Source organism: Dermacentor silvarum, chromosome 1 (genome assembly GCF_013339745.2).
Source record: "Dermacentor silvarum isolate Dsil-2018 chromosome 1, BIME_Dsil_1.4, whole genome shotgun sequence".
Taxonomy (NCBI): domain Eukaryota; kingdom Metazoa; phylum Arthropoda; class Arachnida; order Ixodida; family Ixodidae; genus Dermacentor; species Dermacentor silvarum.
Window position 1 is genome coordinate 410,956,298 of NC_051154.1, and position 17,896 is coordinate 410,974,193.

General features: G+C 50.1%; 1 protein-coding gene across 6 annotated transcripts in view; it reads left to right on the forward strand.

Annotated features, from left to right (window-relative positions):
• Positions 1-17,896, forward strand: part of LOC119437584 (bromodomain-containing protein 3) — a 184,625-nt gene that overhangs the window by 140,966 nt on the left and 25,763 nt on the right. For all 6 annotated transcript variants that reach the window (XM_037704595.2, XM_037704596.2, XM_037704594.2 and 3 more), the window contains 2 exons: positions 1,638-1,747; positions 11,166-11,312. In XM_037704595.2, the coding sequence (XP_037560523.1) occupies positions 1,638-1,747; positions 11,166-11,312 (257 nt within the window). The remainder of the gene's footprint in view (positions 1-1,637; positions 1,748-11,165; positions 11,313-17,896) is intronic.

Genomic DNA, 17,896 nt, shown 5'->3' on the forward strand with positions numbered 1-17,896 from the left:
TGACACGTAAACTGAATAACGATCGTTAATATGAAAAGTTTGGTATTCTGAAGTTTGTAGTACTGAAATATATTTACATTGAAACTGTAAGAAGTCAGCGGGGGATTTCTGAAAAGTTTGTTAATCTGAAAAGTTTGCTAATGTGGGGTTTGTACTGACGAGATTTTACTGTATTGAGGCTCAAAATGTTCTATGGACAAGAAGTTATAAAAAGTTGAATACGATATTATATTGAGAATCTCATTCTATTGAAGTTTGTTATATCGTGCTGCTAAGTATAGCAATGATAAAGCAATTAGTTCTGTAAGACGCCAAACACCTTAATGAAACGGGACTTTGGTGGTTCACCATTCATGCATTCGCTATGTTCTTGCCCATGGCAACGGTGTCGGGCATGCGCATATAGAGAATATTACGGCCAAGTTCTCTCAACTTGTCTGCTATCTGTTTCAAAGCCAAAATTAGCTGCTGTTGCACATCCCCCACACAACATTCCTGAGCCAGTGCAATCGAGGTGCCTTTAGATGGTGTCGCTGGTCACACGGTCCACCACATTAACAGCATGGCCCAGACTTTATCACACACCTGTACGCGGATGTTTTCCAGCATACACAACTATAAATGCATACCGTAAAAACCCGCGTATAATACGGACCCGCATACAATACGAGGTGTTATTTGGGGATAGCAATAACGAAAAAAAAAGTTTTCACCCGCATATAATGCGAGCGAGGAAAACCCACAGAAAGCATTGAGAATCTAATCTTGTTAACTCGCACACGCTTAATTCGAACTGACGCTGGGAAAAAGAAAACGAAAAAAAAAAAAAAAAAACGCGCGGTGGCAATTTCACTCTCAAATAGCAAGGTCGCCATTTCACCGTCGCGCCAGAACACGCTTGTACGAGCCGACGTCTCGGCCAACTTCCCGACAACGGCAGAAAACGAAACTTCAGGGAAAGGGCTAAGTTGGCGCTGCGCCGACGGGAGTGGCGGCGGGCGCGGCGGCGGGCGCGCGCGGGGCCAGTCGATGGTGGGGGGGAGCTACGAGGGAGTTGAGAGGGATGGCGAGGGGAGCCACTGCCACCGAAGCGATGGCGTTGCCAAGGCCAAATGCGCTTATCTGCCGCCGTTGCAACTTTGCGACTGGGATGTCATCCCAGCCGTGAACGCTGCCCCCGGTGACGCCGAAGTGCCGCCCTGCGGCGCAATTTCCAATGGCCTCGGCAGCTAAAATAACTTTCCTTTTAAAGGCAGCTGGGTACTACTTTCGCGGTCCCGACATCGTGCGAAATAGACAAGCGAACATGCTGATTCGTAGCGTGGTCAAAATTGCACCCGTTAAAAGCAGCAGCCTACCGACGCCACCGCAAGATGACACATACTCCGCTACGAGTCTTGATGATGATAGCAGTGAGCAAAAACAAACCCGAAACTGCAAATTTCACGCTGAAAACTTTGGGATTTGCATATAATAGGAGGCAGAAATTTTACATGGTAAAATTTGGAAAAAAACCTCGTATTATACGCGGGTTTTTACAGTAAACCAAATACCAAAACAATACCCATGTACGAACTTTCCTTTGTCTTCAAAGATGTTGGCACCGTGTTAGCGTGACATAACCCTCCCTGTTGCAGGTGCAGCAGCAACTGTGCCGGTGGAGTTTGACCGAAAGCCGGACACTAAGGCGGTGGCGGCACAGCAGCACCCGGTGGCCCCACATTCCACAGCCCCAGCCACACGGAAGGTGCGTTGGTACCGAACATCCAGCGAGTTATTTTTTCTTATAGGAACTCAAGTTTGGGCTATGCTGGCACAGTCTGACACAGACGGGACCCACAGAAGCACACGAAAGATTGGTCATTTCGAAAAATCCTGTTTCAACGGTAGTATAATTTTTTTACGGCCAGCAGTGCCAAAAATTCGTTCGCAGTCGTAGTTTCGCTTGAAAGCCAAAGCATCGATTGCGATTGCAAATTAGTAGACAGCTATACAAAGTAAGGATAGGAGTTTTATCGTCCCTATAAACTTGTAAACATTCGCTTATTAACTATATTAACAAGCATGGTGTCAGCGCCCACACGTAAACATGAACACATCGCACTCGATGAGCGTGGACGCGCGCTGTCAAACGCTGGCGTGAGGAATTTAAGCGCCGCTGCAGAAGCGAGCGAAGTGACCTTCGTGGCTGTTGTCTATCACTTCAATGCAAACTGAGCGCCGAGAACACACAGCACGCACAAAGCTATGAGCCGCCGACGCACCTACACTGCCTAAAGCCCCTATATATAAAAAGAAGCGCCATTCTTAGACGATGCTGCCACCGCGCTCACCCCGGCGCTTCCTCCTCGCCCTCTCTTAGCTGCCTCCTGTCGCCCCAGCCTCCTCCGCTCCCCCATTGGCCAATCCGTGTCACGTGGAAGCAGGCGTTGTGCTTTTATGTATATTTTTTTTCCAGCGCGCTCCGACCGCCATTCTCGGGCCTGTGCGACGAAAGCGCTGTACGCACAAACGGATCAAACGTGTTAAGGACAAGAACTTCGTTGTGATGGCATGCTGCTGCGTCTTAAGTTGCCGCAACCGACAAGGCGAGGGCAAAAGGCTTTTTTTGTTTACCATCTGGAGAGCGCAAACGCTTGCTGCGCACTTGGTATTTGCGCCGTCTCACATCGTCGTGTTGCTACTTCCAAAACGGCATTATTAAGGCCAGTTACTGACTGACGAAGCAAAATCGCGCCTCAAAAACTTCTTCGCAAGGCGCGATCGAAGTTTTCCACGGATTTCTTCTGGTAGCGCGTTATCTGTCGTCTGCCACGGCAGGCCCGACGTAGGCGGCGCCACTGTTGATATCTCACCTCGATCACGCTGGCTGCGCAGAGTGCGACAGTGGAACGGAGGAGGAGGGAAGTGGTTGGCGCTACTTTTTATATATATGGGCTTTAACACTGCCTAGACTCTGCCCCCAATGCAGATCGCTTTCAAGATACAGTTAAACCTGCTTATAACGAATCTCCATATAACAAATTCCCGGATATAACGAAGTTTTTCTGTTCCCCGCCGTTACTCCATAGAAGCACATGTATTTGAGACCTCTACGTAACGAAGTGGCAGCGCAGCGGGAGACCCCCTCGATATAACGAATTTTCCCCTCCGACAACCTAGAGATTTCACCCCAAATTTTGTCATTTTTGCGCGAGCAGCAACTGGAAGCACCTTCTGCGCCGCGACGGAATGCGAAGCGAGCGCATGTGTGCATGCGTGCGAGCGTGTGCGAGGCAGGCCTGCATCCCTCGATCTGGCGATCTTACCGCCACGGGTGTGACCTGTTTCCCTCCCTTAATTCAAACCTGATCCTGCCGCTTCCTGCAGCTGGCCTAGCCCGCCAAGCCGGCACTCTCTCCTTTTCCAGTTGATGTTGCCGACGCGCTGGTACAGGCTGTGACACATCACACTCGATGAGCGCGGACATGCGCTGTCAAAGGCTGGCGGCGTGTGGAAGTGCCGCTGGAGAAGCGAGCGAAGTGACCTTCGTGCTGTTGTCTATCGCCTCAATGCAAACTGAGCGCCGAGAACACACAGCACGCACAAAGCTACGAGCCGCCGACGCACCTACTGGCTCTGGCAGCCCATGGGTAGGCAGAAGTGGAAAATCGAAGAAGCCCCCTAGACTCTGCCCCAACGCAGATCACTTTCAAGATACGGCCGGCGCGACCGCGCACCGCCCCGCAGTATGCAGTTGATGCCAGAGTGCAGTACAACGCCGCCCCGCTATCCCTCCCCCCTTGCTCCCTCGCCGGTGCCTCGAGCACAACGGAAGAAGGCGCGCTTCCTCCCTGCTTTTCTTTCTTGCGCGCGCGAGTTAGACACCGTCGTCGGCTCGCCTTGCACATTTTCACTCGCACATTCAGCATACGGCGCACCGCTGCTGCGTTATCGCCCTTGGACTTTATACGGAACATCTATGAGCCAAAACCAATTTTAGGGCCACAATGCGTCATAGACACCATCTTTAAATAGCAAATACGGATCTCAAGGGCCATACTTTTGCTGGCGGAAACAGAAAATACGTCATAGTTGTTGCCCCCGGCACTTTGGGCTGCCAATGCCATCGTCAAGCCACCAAGCCAAGCGACATGAAAAGTCAAAATGGCCGCTCGGGCCGGCACGGGGTGGCAGTTCGCAACGTATGATGCGGGAACGGTCCCACAGTTGTGACGCAACAGCGGGGTTACAAGTGCATTGGGTTCTATGGGAGTTGTGCTGGGACCCGCCGAAAACGATGTAACAGCCAGGAAAACGCAGCCCCCGGGAACGTAACAGCGGGGTTCTACTGTAACACTATACGACGCTACGATGCTATCGTGACGCTCGCTCTTCGTTTCCGATGCCTCGTGCTTGTGCGAAACGACACGCGTCCACGCATCCGGTACCTGGTGTGACATTCCAAGGATAAGTGCTTCGACGAAAACGGAAAACGGGTGCGCGTTACAATTGAGGGCGCGTTAGAATTGAGTAAATACGGTAAGCGCTTCTTTTTCGAATTTTCGTGCCGAACCTGCATATAACGAAATCCTCTTTATAACGAAATTTTTCGGGAATTTGTCAATTTCGTTATATCCAAGTTTAACTGTATGCCCCGCGCGCCGCCGCGTAGTACACAGTTTATGCCAGAGCACAACGCTGCCCGCTATCCCTCCCCCCTCGCCGGTGCCTCGAGCGCAACGGAAGAAGGCGCACTTCCTCCCTGCTTTTCTTTCTTTCGCGCGCGAAATTTAGACCCGGCCGTCTGCTTCCCTCGCACATATTCACTCGCACATACAGCATACGGCGCTTGGCGACAGCGTTATCGCCCTTGGACTTTATACGGAACATCTATGAGCCAAAACGAATTTTAGGGCCGCAACGCGTCATAGACACCATCTTTAGATAGCAAATACGGATCTCAAGGGCCATACTTTTGCTGACGGAAACTGAAAATAGGTCTTAAGTGTCGCCCCCAGCACATTGGGCGGTTGGCCGCCCAAAGTACCTTGGTGCGGCTGCATCCGAAGCGTTTCGCCATCGCCAAGCAACCAAGCCAAGCGACATGAAAAGTCAAAATGGCCGCTCGGGCCGGTGCGGAGTGGCAATTCGCAACGTATGATGCGGGAATGGTCACACAGTTGCGACGTAACAGCGGGGTTACCAATGCATTGTGTTCTATGGGAACTGTGCCGGGACCGGCCAAAAACGACATAACAGCCGGGAAAACGCAGCACCCGGGAACGTAACAGCGATGTTCTACTGTATACAGAGATAAACGCGAGAATGTTAGATGAATAATAGAAACTGAGCAAATCCTCTCGGCCGCTGACCAATGTACAGTAGAACCCCGCTGTTACGTTCCCGGGTGCTGCGTTTTCTCGGCTGTTAGGTCGTTTTCGGCCGGTCCCGGCACAGCTCCCATAGAACCCAATGCATTGGTAACCCCGCTGTTACGTCGCAACTGTGGGACCGTTCCCGCATCATACGTTGCGAACTGCCACACCGCGCCGGCCCGAGAGGCCATTTCGACTTTTCATGTCGCTTGGCTTGGTTGCTTGACGATGGCATTGGCCGCTCAAAGTGCTGGGGGCGACATTTATTACGTATTTTCGGTTTCCGCCAGCAAAAGTATGGCCTTTGATATCCGCTTTTGCTATCTAAAGATGATGTCTATGACGCGTTGCGGCCCTAAAATTGGTTTTGGCTCATAGATGTTCCGTATAAAGTCCAAGTGCGATAACGCCGCCGCCGCGCCGTATGCTTTCTTTCGCGCGCGAGACGCAGTCGTCGGCTCCCCTCGCACGCTTTCACTCGCACATACAGCATATGTCGCTGTGCGCCGTATGCTGTATGTGCGAGTAAAAGCTTGCGAGGGAAGCCGCGCGGCCGTATTTACACAGCAGTTATTTAGGCACGCGGCCTAAACGAAACTACTGTTCGCCGCAACCGCTGCAGAGATAACCGCGGCCGCTATCAACGCGATCGTGGATGACAACTGCGCAGTTACGAAAGCCCGCGGCCAACGCTGTGTTATGCGCTGCGGTAAACGCAAGAATAGAGGCTTTAAAGACACAAATAGGCTCGAAGCGTTCCGGCGTTGCTGTCATTCACGTACGATTTCAAATGATGGCTGTGGCGATGCGGACTCCACCACTTCGTTTCGGTTAGACGCTAGCGCCATTCTTGTTCTTTTGCGTCGCACATTTGCGGCACTCCTCGCTCACTGAGCTTCGAAAGTAGTTTGAATTAACCGATGTGCGGCCAAATAAGTCCGAATTAATGAGAGTTTGATTGCATTGAATAATGCATACGCCGGCCGGGAGCACGCACCTTGTTGAGAAGCGCGCTCGCTGCCGCCCTTGTTGGCGAGATTTTCCTGCGGAAGCCGCATTATAACCGGTATTTCATCTCATGTGGCTGCACTGTAAGTGGTATGCGTATACATGGAGTTCTGTGGGAGGGTAAACGGGAGTCTTAAAAGGCCGCGATGTAGCCAGTTCTGCACTATAAACTGTTACGTTATAAGTAGGGGTGTGCGAATACTCGAATATACGAATACGAATCGAATTGTAACTTCTCGAATAGTTCGATTCGCGAATCGAATCTTAAGTATTCGGTTACTCGAATATTCGTTATATTCGGCGAGCCTAGTTGGCGGGTAATATGCGAAACACACTCTAAATACACAAAGTTTGAATGCCACGAACCTGACAGCACGCAGATTTAATTGTGGTCGTGACACAGCCGAACGGTGAAACTGAACTAAAACAGCCTTTTGTTTGCGCCGCTCGCACAGGCTGCACCGTGTTTCATTTCCTTCACAAGCAAGAGTTGTATACAGTCGCCGACGGATTTTTTGTGGACTCCGAAAATTCGGACTTGTTGGATATTCCAGACTTCATAAATGCACCTTCCGGGTTCCCATAGAGCTAATGCAGTTTCGCGACTGATTTTTCGGACGAATTTAGGCACCCAAGTTCGATTGTCCGGACTAAATCGCTCGTTCCGAGCCACGCTACCCGTTCTTGGAGGACGCCATGTTGGAATTTCGCCGACTTGACCAGGCTTGGCTTTTAGTGGCCCCCTTTATGGCCTCCAAAATTGGGACACGCACGCGCGCGCCATTCTCTCGTCTCGGAGGCCACGTGTGAAATAACGGGGCTCGTTTTTTCGACCACCATGGCGATATCCGTTAACGGAGATCGCCAACGCCGTGACTAGAATGGCCACTGTACCGTGACTAGAATCTAGTACACTCTACCGTGACACTCTTGTCGACTGTATGCGGAGACGTCAGTCTTGCGCAAATCCAAGCAAATCTGATCGCCTCCAAGCGTAGTATAAGGCAGGGCATTATAAACATTTTTTTTATACCACTCTAAGCCTAATAAATTTTCTTTTTAAGGGTGAACGAGTTTTTCGGACTCCGACTTTTCAGACTATATTTCGGTCCCCGCGAAGTCCGGAAAATCGGTCGGCGACTGTATACACTTGAGAGGAATCGGAGACTGCAATTCGCGAGCACAAAAGGAAACCGCCCTAGCGAACTGCGATACTGCGCACCACGGCATGCTGCCTTGGCTGCGTTCCGTCCCCGTCGCTGCGTGGCCGACGCGGGCGGCCCTCGCGCCACCTCTCGGCCGCAGAGCCCACCAATTTCTCTCCTACTTTTGCAAGCCGGATAGAGGTGGCGCCAGTGTCTTTCCCTCCCCCCGTCACCCCACGCGCTCCGCGTCGTTAGCCGTTGGCGTCGTATCGCCGGGCAATCCGAAACCACGAAGTCTCGCGCTATCGGGAAGCCGACGTGTTCTGTTCCCGAATTTTATCTGCGTTATCTGTCGGAAAACGTAGTCCGACGTCAGGGGCGAGATGACTGAACGAACGAAAAGTGCCATTTGGAAACATTTCGTAAAGAACTCGGCCCAAGAGGCTACGTGCAAAAGCTGTGATATGAAACTTCGAACACCATCGAGTACGACGACGCCACTTGCGAACCATCTCAAGAACAAGCATCTTTCTTTGCACAGTGTGTTTTTGAGAGACAGCGGGAAGCAAGGAAGACCAGAAGGCGCACAGCCGCTCATCAAAAGTACGCTGAAGTCAGGCAAGGACCTATCGCAGCGCGAGAGAACGGCGATAACCACCAGGATTGCCCGAATGCTGGCGCTCGACCTTCAGCCTTACATCTGTGTCGAAAATCGAGGTTTCAAAGAGCTTATGAACCACATGGAGCCGTTGTACAAGATACCCAGTCGCACGACGTTTTCGAGGACAATCATCCCGGCGTTGTACAGAGACACAGTTACGGCTGTCAAGGAGAGAATGCATGCGGACTTCCAGGAAGGCATAGAGTCGATCTCGTTTACAAGTGACATGTGGACGTCGAGGTCTAACCAAAGTTACATCAGTCTTACCTGCCACTACTTAACCTCCAACTTCGAGATGAGAAGCTTTGCATTGGACAACCGGAGTGTGACCGAGAGTCACACTGCTTGCAACATCATGGAGCACCTGCAAGCAATGATGGATAACTGGGAGCTGCCACTGCAGGAAGTGTCAGTCTATGTGGTGACGGACAATGCACGAAACTTCCGTGCGGCCCTTAGGGGCATTTCTTGCGTCCCAATGCAGTGTATGGGCCATACACTGCAACTAGCTATAAAAGATGCCAAGGAAGAAACAGCAGGAGTTCCTGCCATTCTCAAGAAGTGTCACGCAATTGTCGGTCATTACAAACACAGTGCCCAAGCTGCGGCAAGACTGCATGATTGCCAGCGACGGATGGAGCTCTCAGTTTTGGAACTTATTCAAGACGTGGAAACAAGATGGAACAGCGAGCATGACATGTTCTCACGTCTTGTGCAACTGAAAGAAGCCGTCTGTTTAGAGCTTGCCACCTCTGAGACAACTGTGCCCAACCTGACACCCCAGGAGTGGAAAGCAGTGGCTGGGCTCGTCAAAGCTCTTGAACCAATCGCATCGGCGACCAAAGATCTTAGTGGCCAGAAATATGCAACTTTGTCGTCAGTAGTACCATTTCTCTATGGGACACAAATGGTCCTGAAAGACTGCATTGCAGCCGATGATGACACCTCAGAGTTTGCAAGAAACTTGCTGAAAAGCATGAGGACAAGGTTTCCAGGGCAGGACGAGCAAAAGGAGTATGTGTTGGCAACCGCCTGTGACCCAAGGTTTAAGAACCTCTTTTGTGCTCAAACATTCGAGGAAACAAGGCTCGTGGAGCTTGCAAGAACTGAGTTGCAGAGCTCTCCAGGAGAAGCATCAATTAACTATACTGAAGCGTCAACATCTACAGCTCACAAGGAGCGCGTCAGCAGTATCTGGGACAGCATTGAGAAGCTGGCAGCGTCATCAAAAAGAAGACACTCCTTCAAAACAGCTAACATCGAGGAGTTTCAGCGGTACCTTCGAGAGCCCACTTGCAGTAAGGACCAAGACCCTCTAGCATTCTGGAAAGAGACAGGCAAGCAACACTTCCCAGGATTGTGCAAGATGGCCATGAAGTACATGGGCATTCCAGCAACAAGTGTACCAAGTGAAAAGTTGTTTTCGACGGCTGGCAACATTGTTACGGCCCGGAGGGAGAAGTTGACCCCAGATCACGTACAACAGCTGCTTTTTTTGCATGAGAATTTGTAAATATTCGAGCTTCTATTAAATAATTTTGCTATTCGATATTCGATTCGATATTCGGCTTTTTTTTCTTGATTCGATTCGGTATTCGATTCGAGACTTACTATTCGGTATTCGCACACCCCTAGTTATAAGTGGTCTATACTGTATATCATACCATTTCTTAGCACGCTTTGGCCATTTCTGGCCCTTGCGCCACCAAACCCTACATTTTGTCATCAAAACGGGAGACTCCAGGTCGCAACAGTCAGCTACTGTGGTGCCACCCGAAAAACAGGCATCTAAGAAGCCGTGATGCTCCTGCCTTCCCTTCTAGCCACCATACCCTAAGCCCTGCGAGTCACCATTGCGGTCACAATTGGGGTTGCATGCATGTGTGATAACTTGTAAGGTTTTAATTATCTGGCGAAAGGTAATTTCAGAATCGAAATAACAACAGTTTTTTCCCATAGAAATGTATGGGCATAGGCCAGGATCAACTGTAATCGAGCAGGTGCAAAAGTCAGTCGGTGACTGTAAGTGAATAGTATCATCTTTGGCTTTTCTTGGCTATGAGCCATGTCATGGCAATAAAACTTGCTCAATCAAACCGAAACTGTAGAATACACATGCTTTTAATTTTAGATTCGTTCGTTTCAAATACTTTGAAAACTTGGAATCTGAAATTTGAGCCAAACCGAATATGGAATAGCATAATATTCAATCAAATATTGGAAAGTATCGCACCAGCCTAATCTTTCAGACTACGCCTGCATGACAGCGTGATAACTCTGGGGCCGCTACGAGAGCAAGGTTTTTGTTGTGCCAGTGCCTCATCAAAACAGAAACGATGCTTCTGGCCTAGTCCATCGCCTAGTCTATCTAGTAGTTGCCAGCCAAGTCCCAGGAACAAGTCACAGCATGTTTGTATGGAGTGTGTGTGTCTCTCTTGCTTAATGTAATAAACAGCAGCATGCTCTTGTGCACATTTCTTCTATTATGTTACAAATGTTAGTCGCCCATAATCGTAAGCCAGCTGCACCTGTACTTGCTGTCTGTGTCAATGCAAGCTGCTATGAAGCCCAGTAATGTGGAAAGTTGGGCTAGTTGGTGATTAATCATCATACCGTATTGGTATGATGATTAACCGTATTGGTATGACGATTAACGTCTCTTCCTTGTCAGTGCACTGCTCCACCAATATGCTATGAAACACAGCACAATGGAGCCGGTTTGACTATTGGAATGCTGTTTACCTCTGTTCTATGTTGCCAGGATATGAAAATTTGGTGCAAGCTCTGGCAGTACTTCTCCGGTTTGTAGTGACAGTGTGACACAGGCAGACTGCCATGGTTGCAGGTAAACGTGTACATACAGCACTGTATTCTCAAGCTTTCCTCCCCACTTGTGCAGATGAGTTTTTTTTTTTCTTCCTGGTGAATCGTTTTGTGCCGAGTCTTATATAATGGAATCTTCATGGGCAGTGTTTGCTTTTCTGGGTGTCACAGGGTGGTGAGTCAAAGCTGAAGAACTATGGGTCCTGGTCCAGCCTGGCGCAGTCAGCAGCCAATAGCCCCGGCCAGGCACTTAAGACAGCCCAAGTCAAGGACAGCTTTCAGCAGTTTAAGAAGCAGGCCCGCGAGAAGTTGGACAAGGTGAGTGTAAGAAATTGGTGTGCCAACAGTTTCAATATTCACACTTGAGAGTTGATGTTGAAAACACTAAGTGAGTGCTCATCAATTCATTGGTTTGCTGGAGAATCACACCCTTAATTTTCCATTGCTGCCCAATTGCTTTTCAGAGCCTTATAGGGGAAGCTGCAGCACGTTCGAAAAGCTTGCAGCAAGTTAATACAGTTGAATCTCGATAATTCTAACTCGAAGGGGTCCGGAAATTTGTTCGAATTAAAAGAAGTTTGAATTAAAGAGAGGACGTATTTTTGAAGTATTCGAGCACCATAGCAAGATGCACGAACGGTGCTAGTCGTGAAATATCGCGGCGCGCAACCGCCCACGCTGGCCAACGCTCGGTTCCCGATAACGGCAGCAAACGAAACTTCAGGGAGCGGACGGCGACGGGTGGCGACGGGCGGGCGCGTGCGGAGAAGGTGGGGGAGGAGGGTGGCAGGGAAGCGGATTTGGCCTCTGCCCTCTCTCTCAGCTCCCTCCCCTTCGACTGTCTCCGTGCGTGCCCGCCGCCGATTAGCCCGCTCCCTGAAGTTTCGTTTTCTGCCGTTATCACGAAGTTAGCGCTTGCCGGCGTGGGGTGCCGGTCCGCGTATTTACAATTGCTAGTAGGTACAGCGTTTGACCGCTAGCGCCACGCTGCGCCGCTCGCGCGTACCATGTTTGTAGCCGCCGCCGTTGGAACGGAGGAGGCGTTGACGGAGAAAACGCTGGGCTGGTGGTTGCCTGCTGTTGGGATCGGTGGTATTATAAACGCATCACTGTTTTGATGATCCAAATATAATCTCACTATCAGGGAGGGAGCAGTCTACCTGACTGGAGCAGTATTTTTTTATTTGGGGTCCAAGCGACCGCGCTGGCAAACAGTGAGAGAACAAAAAGGGAAAAGTGTGATATTAAAAAAAAAAAAAAAAAGTAGCCAGAGCGGGTTTCGAACCCGCATACACAAGATCCCGAAGCGAGCGCCATATCCACTTAGCCATACAGCCACGCTTACATGGGTTGCATTCGTGCAAACCATATCATTGCGTTCGAGCGCCCTCGGTAAACGGAACCACCTAGAAACGCGGTACGTGCGAGCGGCGCAGCGTGGCGCCAGAGGTCAAACGCTGTACCTACTAGCAAATGTAGTGTTGCTGCCGGTCCAGCCGGCCCCATGCCAGCTTAACCCGCTCCCTGAAGTTTCATTGTCTATCGTTATCGGAAAGCGAGCGTTTGCTGGCGTGGGGCAGTTTCGTTGGCCGGACTGGGCCTCTGCCGCTTCATTAAGGGGTCTCTCTTAAGCTTTTGCTCTATGGCGGTGTCGGAGCAGTGCTGTGCGGAGGCGCCGCCGTGTTATTTGGCGCGCTGCTGAGAGCATTGTCGGTCCGTGGTAGGTTCGAATTAACCGTCGCAAATGCTTTTGTGTTTGAATTACCGAGCGTTTTCGCTTATTGAAATAAATATAACTTTGACGGGACCACAGCGGCAGTCCGAATAAACCGGCAGTTCGAATTAAGCGTGCTCGAATTAACGAGATTCGTCTGTACAGTCGAACCCGGGTTCCACCAAAAGTGGTCGTTATATCAGTACAGTAGAACCTCGGTGATACGAATCTCGCGGGGTCGCGTGAAATATTCGTATCACCCAAAATTCGCATCGTCAAAACATACACAAAATCAAGAAAGAATGAATTTGTTTTTAGCAGAAAAAATTCCTAATACAGTAAGAGCCTCGCTGATAAGTTTTTCACAGGAGAGCCAAGAAACGCAAGAGCCGAGAAACAGAAAACAATTGAGAAATGGGAGTAGGGTTGAACTGCACACAATATTATTTAATTATTACGTGTGAAAAAAAGTCGTAGTTGCGCCCGAAAGCCGAAGCATCGATTGCAGTAGCAAATTAGTAGACAGCTATACAAAGTAAGGATAGTAGTTTTATCGTCCGTGTAAACTTGTAAACATTTGCTTATTAACTATATTAACTTAAAATCATGGTGTCAGTGCCCACAGGCAAACATGAACACATCACACTTGAAGAGCGCGGACACGCGCTGTCAAACGCTGGCGTGAGGAAGTGCCGCTGCAGCAGCGAGCGAAGTGACGTTCGTGCTGTTGTCTATCGCTTCAACGCAAACTGAGTGCCGAGTACACACAGCACGCACATTGCTACGAGCCGCCTACGCACCTACACTGCCTAGACTCTGCCCCCAACGTAGATCGCTTTCAAGATAGAGCACGCGTGCCTCCGTGTAGTACGCAGTTGATGCCAGAGTACAACGCCGCCCGCTATCCCTCCCCCCTCGCTTCCTTGCCGGTGCCTCGAGCGCAGCGGCAGAAGGCGCGCTTCCTCCCTGCTTTTCTGTCTTGCGCGCGCGAGATTTAGACGCGGTCGTCGGCTGACCCTTGCACACTTTCACTCGCACATGCAGCATACGGCGTGCGGCGATGGCGTTGTCGCCCTTGGACTTTATATGGAACATATATAAGCCAAAACCAATTTTAGGGCCACAACGCGTCATAGACACCACCTTTAGATAGGAAATACGGATCTCAAGGGCCATACTTTTGCTGGCGAAAACCGAAAATATGTCATACGTGTCGCCCCCGCCACTTTGGGCGGCCAATGCCATTGTCAAGCCACCAAGCCAAGTGCCATGTAAAGTCAAAATGGCCTCTCGGGCCGGCGCGGGATGGCAGTTCGCGACGTATCGTACGGGAACGGTCCCACTGTTGCGATGCAGTAGCGGGGTCACCAATGCATTGGGTTCTATGGGAGCTGTGCCAGGACCGGCCGAAAATGACGTTAACAGCCGGAAAAATGCAGCACCCGGGAACGTAACAGTGGGGTTCCTCGTTGATACGTTCCTCACTGCTGTGTTGTCCCGGCTGCTATGTCGCGTTTTCCTGGTGCCCACCTAAATCCAACATTTACTTCCATGTGTATTAAGTTCCCCTTGATGCGTCGCTAATGTGTAATTTTCCTGCATCTTATGTTGCGTTTGAATGTGGTGGTCACGTAAATTTAGCGGTGCAGCCAGCTTGTACGTTGCAACAAGTGACTGGTGCATTGCAACAAGTGACCGGACATCATGGTCTCAGCATTATGACCGCACGTCAGCCACACAAAAGGCATAAAATTTCGATACCTGTGTCGCTTCGTGCGAAAAAAGATGCAATGTTTGAAAGGTCAAATGCCAGCAATTGGCAACTCGTAAACGACGCGTTGCGGAACGGTGATCTCCTGATTATGGCGTAATAAGCGCCGATCCTTTGCAACATTGCGTGGTGGCAGCGCTTGGTGCAGCGTTTTGCCGACTTGGGCCGCATATTACTGCGTTGACAGGAATGCTTGAGTGGCCGTTGTTCCCATGGTGGAAAACTATACCGTATTTACTCGAATCTAGGCCGACTCCGATTCTAAGCCGACCCCCTAAAAGTTCGAAGTCAAAAAAAAAAAAAAAAAAACTTACCTCGAATGTAGGCCGAACGAAAAAGCGAGGACAGCATTCGCAAAATGAAACAGCATTTCTTAAATTTGAACATGCCGAGCTCATTCTATGTCACCATCGCTGCTAGCCTCGTCGCTATCTTGCTTACTGCTGACATCTTCAAACAGTGCGCTATGTTCAGTACCACCCACCGCATTAGAGATGCGGCATTTTTGGAAGGAGCGCACGTTGCGGCGCACGCAAGAACCATCTCCTGTGGCCCCCTCCAGCGACAGACCGATGCCGAAGTTCCGCCCGGCTTGAACGTTTGACGATGCTTCTGCAGCTAGCACAACTACCGTATTTACTCGATTCTCACGCTTCCTCGATTGTAACGCGCACCCGTTTTCCATGAGGAAAAAAAAGTCCTTTACCAGTAGCGCGCACCTCATGCTTTCAAACATAAATACAACTTTCTGTCATTTGGAAAAATAGATTTCCTCCCGATGCACTGAAGTTGCGATGAATAAAAAAAAAAGTCGCAGTTTCGCCCGAAAGGCGGTGCATCGAATGCGATAGCAAATTAGTAGACCGCTATTAACAAGCACGGCGTCACGCGCGCACAAGCAAACATGAACACACCTCGCTCGTTGACCGAGGAAACGAACTGTCAGAACGCTGGAGACGAAGCGCGCCTTCGTGCTAGCATGCCTCTCGCTTCAACGCGGCGAAAACACAGCACGCGGCGGACTTTACCCGTCGCAGATTGCTTTCAAGATAGGGCCAAGGCGATCGTATCCCCGGAGTGGATCGTCGCAGATTACGTCCTGCTTCGGTCCACTGAAACCGTTCCGCATTGCTTTGCTGGCGAAAATCCTCTCCTTCTGTTTGCACCAGTCCCGCTCGCAAGTTTCGGATTCCCCGAACGCCCGTGATGCGGCCCGATTTCCGTCCGTCTCCGCACAGATGATCACTTTCCTTTTAAATGCGGCATCATGATGAACTCGGTACTTCATGCTGATAGATAGAGCAGACGCTGGGAACGTGAAGACAGACGGTAGACTATTGCCTAAGCACGTGTAGTGCAGCACACGGAGGAAGCTTCCGCATGCTACGGTAGCTAGGCTCGACGCGCGTGCGAGGCGCCCATTTTGAAATGCCGACACAGATTTAGGGTTGTGTTGAAAGTGCGCGTTAGATTCGAGTAAATATAGTATTCGTTTAGAAAGCGGCACTATAGTGGCATCGCCCATTTGGTGCCATTACGCTAACGCCACACCGCGCGCCGATGCTGCACCATACCGATACTACCGATACGACGTAGGTCAAAATGGCGACGTCGCTCGTGTACTTCAGTTGGCTACTGGCGCGGCTAGTAGCGGCTGCGATACTGACTTTTCTAGATGGTGCTAACTATGCACCATATTTATCAGTTTCAGTGAAAAACTGGCGCGTTTTTTTAAATCCTCGAATCTAAGCCGACCCTAGAGTTTCATATGTGATTATTTGAAAAAAACTATTGGCCTAGATTCGAATAAATACGGTAGATGGTCACTCCAAATTGTGCCGCACGGACAATTGTGCAAGAACGAGAGTGATGCCGTCGTGGCATCCAATATCGCACCGGCACTTGCCTCCGGCCTGAAGGTGCTGGAGGTATGCTTTGAAAACGCTTGACCACACGTTTTCTTTTTTGCGACTTTCGACATCTGCGCGAGGCAGTAGCCCACTCATCTTGATGGCCATATCATCGTCGCGATTGGACTGGAGCGGGCGCACGCTGCTGTGCACCCAGACGACAACGCGTCAGGTTTTACGAGCGCATGCTCCGCCCAAACACGTGTTGTCTAGCAACAGAGGCACGTCTCTTCCTTCTTTGGCGCTTCTTTCTGCGGCCGTACTAGCTATGCATGTGGAGAATTGTAACCTCCGAACTCATGGGGATGCCACACGGTCACACTTGGCACTTTCTAGGCGATGTCATTTAAGCACGCTTGCACTTTGGAATAGTTCAGGTGTCTGCCTTGAGCAAGACAGTTCTGGTGTCCATGGCAAGGAACGTCCACGACATGGAGCAACCTTTTTGTCTGTAGTTTTCTTGGCATTCTTTGCATGCTTCACTCTTATTGTACGGTGCTTTGGTGGTGCTTGTTGAAAATATGAACAGCGCGGGCTGAGAGCCAGCAGCGACGTTTTCGGGTATAGCAGGTCATCGTCGCAGTTCTGTGTCCGGAAGCATGTTGCTAGTGAAACTGCTGTGTCTGTATTTCTAGGGACAATTGTTACTGATGGATAAGGGCTCTTCCACTGTTGCTACATCTGCCAACAAAATGGCATCATTGCCACCGCTTGCTGTCACTACAAGCAAAGCACGCACAGAGTTTATATTTTCATTCGATTCCATTTGTGTGTTTTATCGCAGCAGAAATTTATTGTTGTTACCGTAACAGGTTTCTACTTGAAGATTAGAGTTGAGATTTCAGGGATATGTCCTGGTTTTGAAAAAGTGTCCAGATGTTAGTGAAGTGTTGCGCCGCACAAAAGTGAGGGGTGGACTTGTGCACCTTTGTTCAAAGGGATGGTGCATTGAACAGCACGCAGACTGAGCAAACCCAGAGTGATGAGAAATATACAACAGATGGCGGAACTACCTCGGAGCTCGTGCTACTGCGCCCGTTCGAACGGAGAAAGCAGAGACTGTATGGGTACATCAGTGACATGGCGAGACAAAAACGCGGAAACGTATTGGTACGTCACTGATGCCTGAAGGATAGAGTTGTGTTAATTTGACTCAAATAATTTGATTTTGTGGCCCATTTGACCCCAACCGATGGTCTTGTCTTGCGCGCATGCTTTTTATAGGCCAAGACTGGTTATTGTGACCCTGAATTTGGCCTTTGTTGGATAACTTGACTGCGCACGCCATACACCTGACCCTAATAGTGGCCCCACTGGTGTTGGAGGTGTTAAGGGACACTATCAGACATGCTATCTCCTGCTGAAAACGGAGATTTTTCGTGCGCCCTCAGCAGAGGTTCAAGCAAAAGCAGCAGCTCACGACGAATTATGACCATGTTTACCAGCTTGTAATGCGCGTTTCCAAGAGAATGGGTCCACATTTACTGGTGCATTACAATTGGGTATC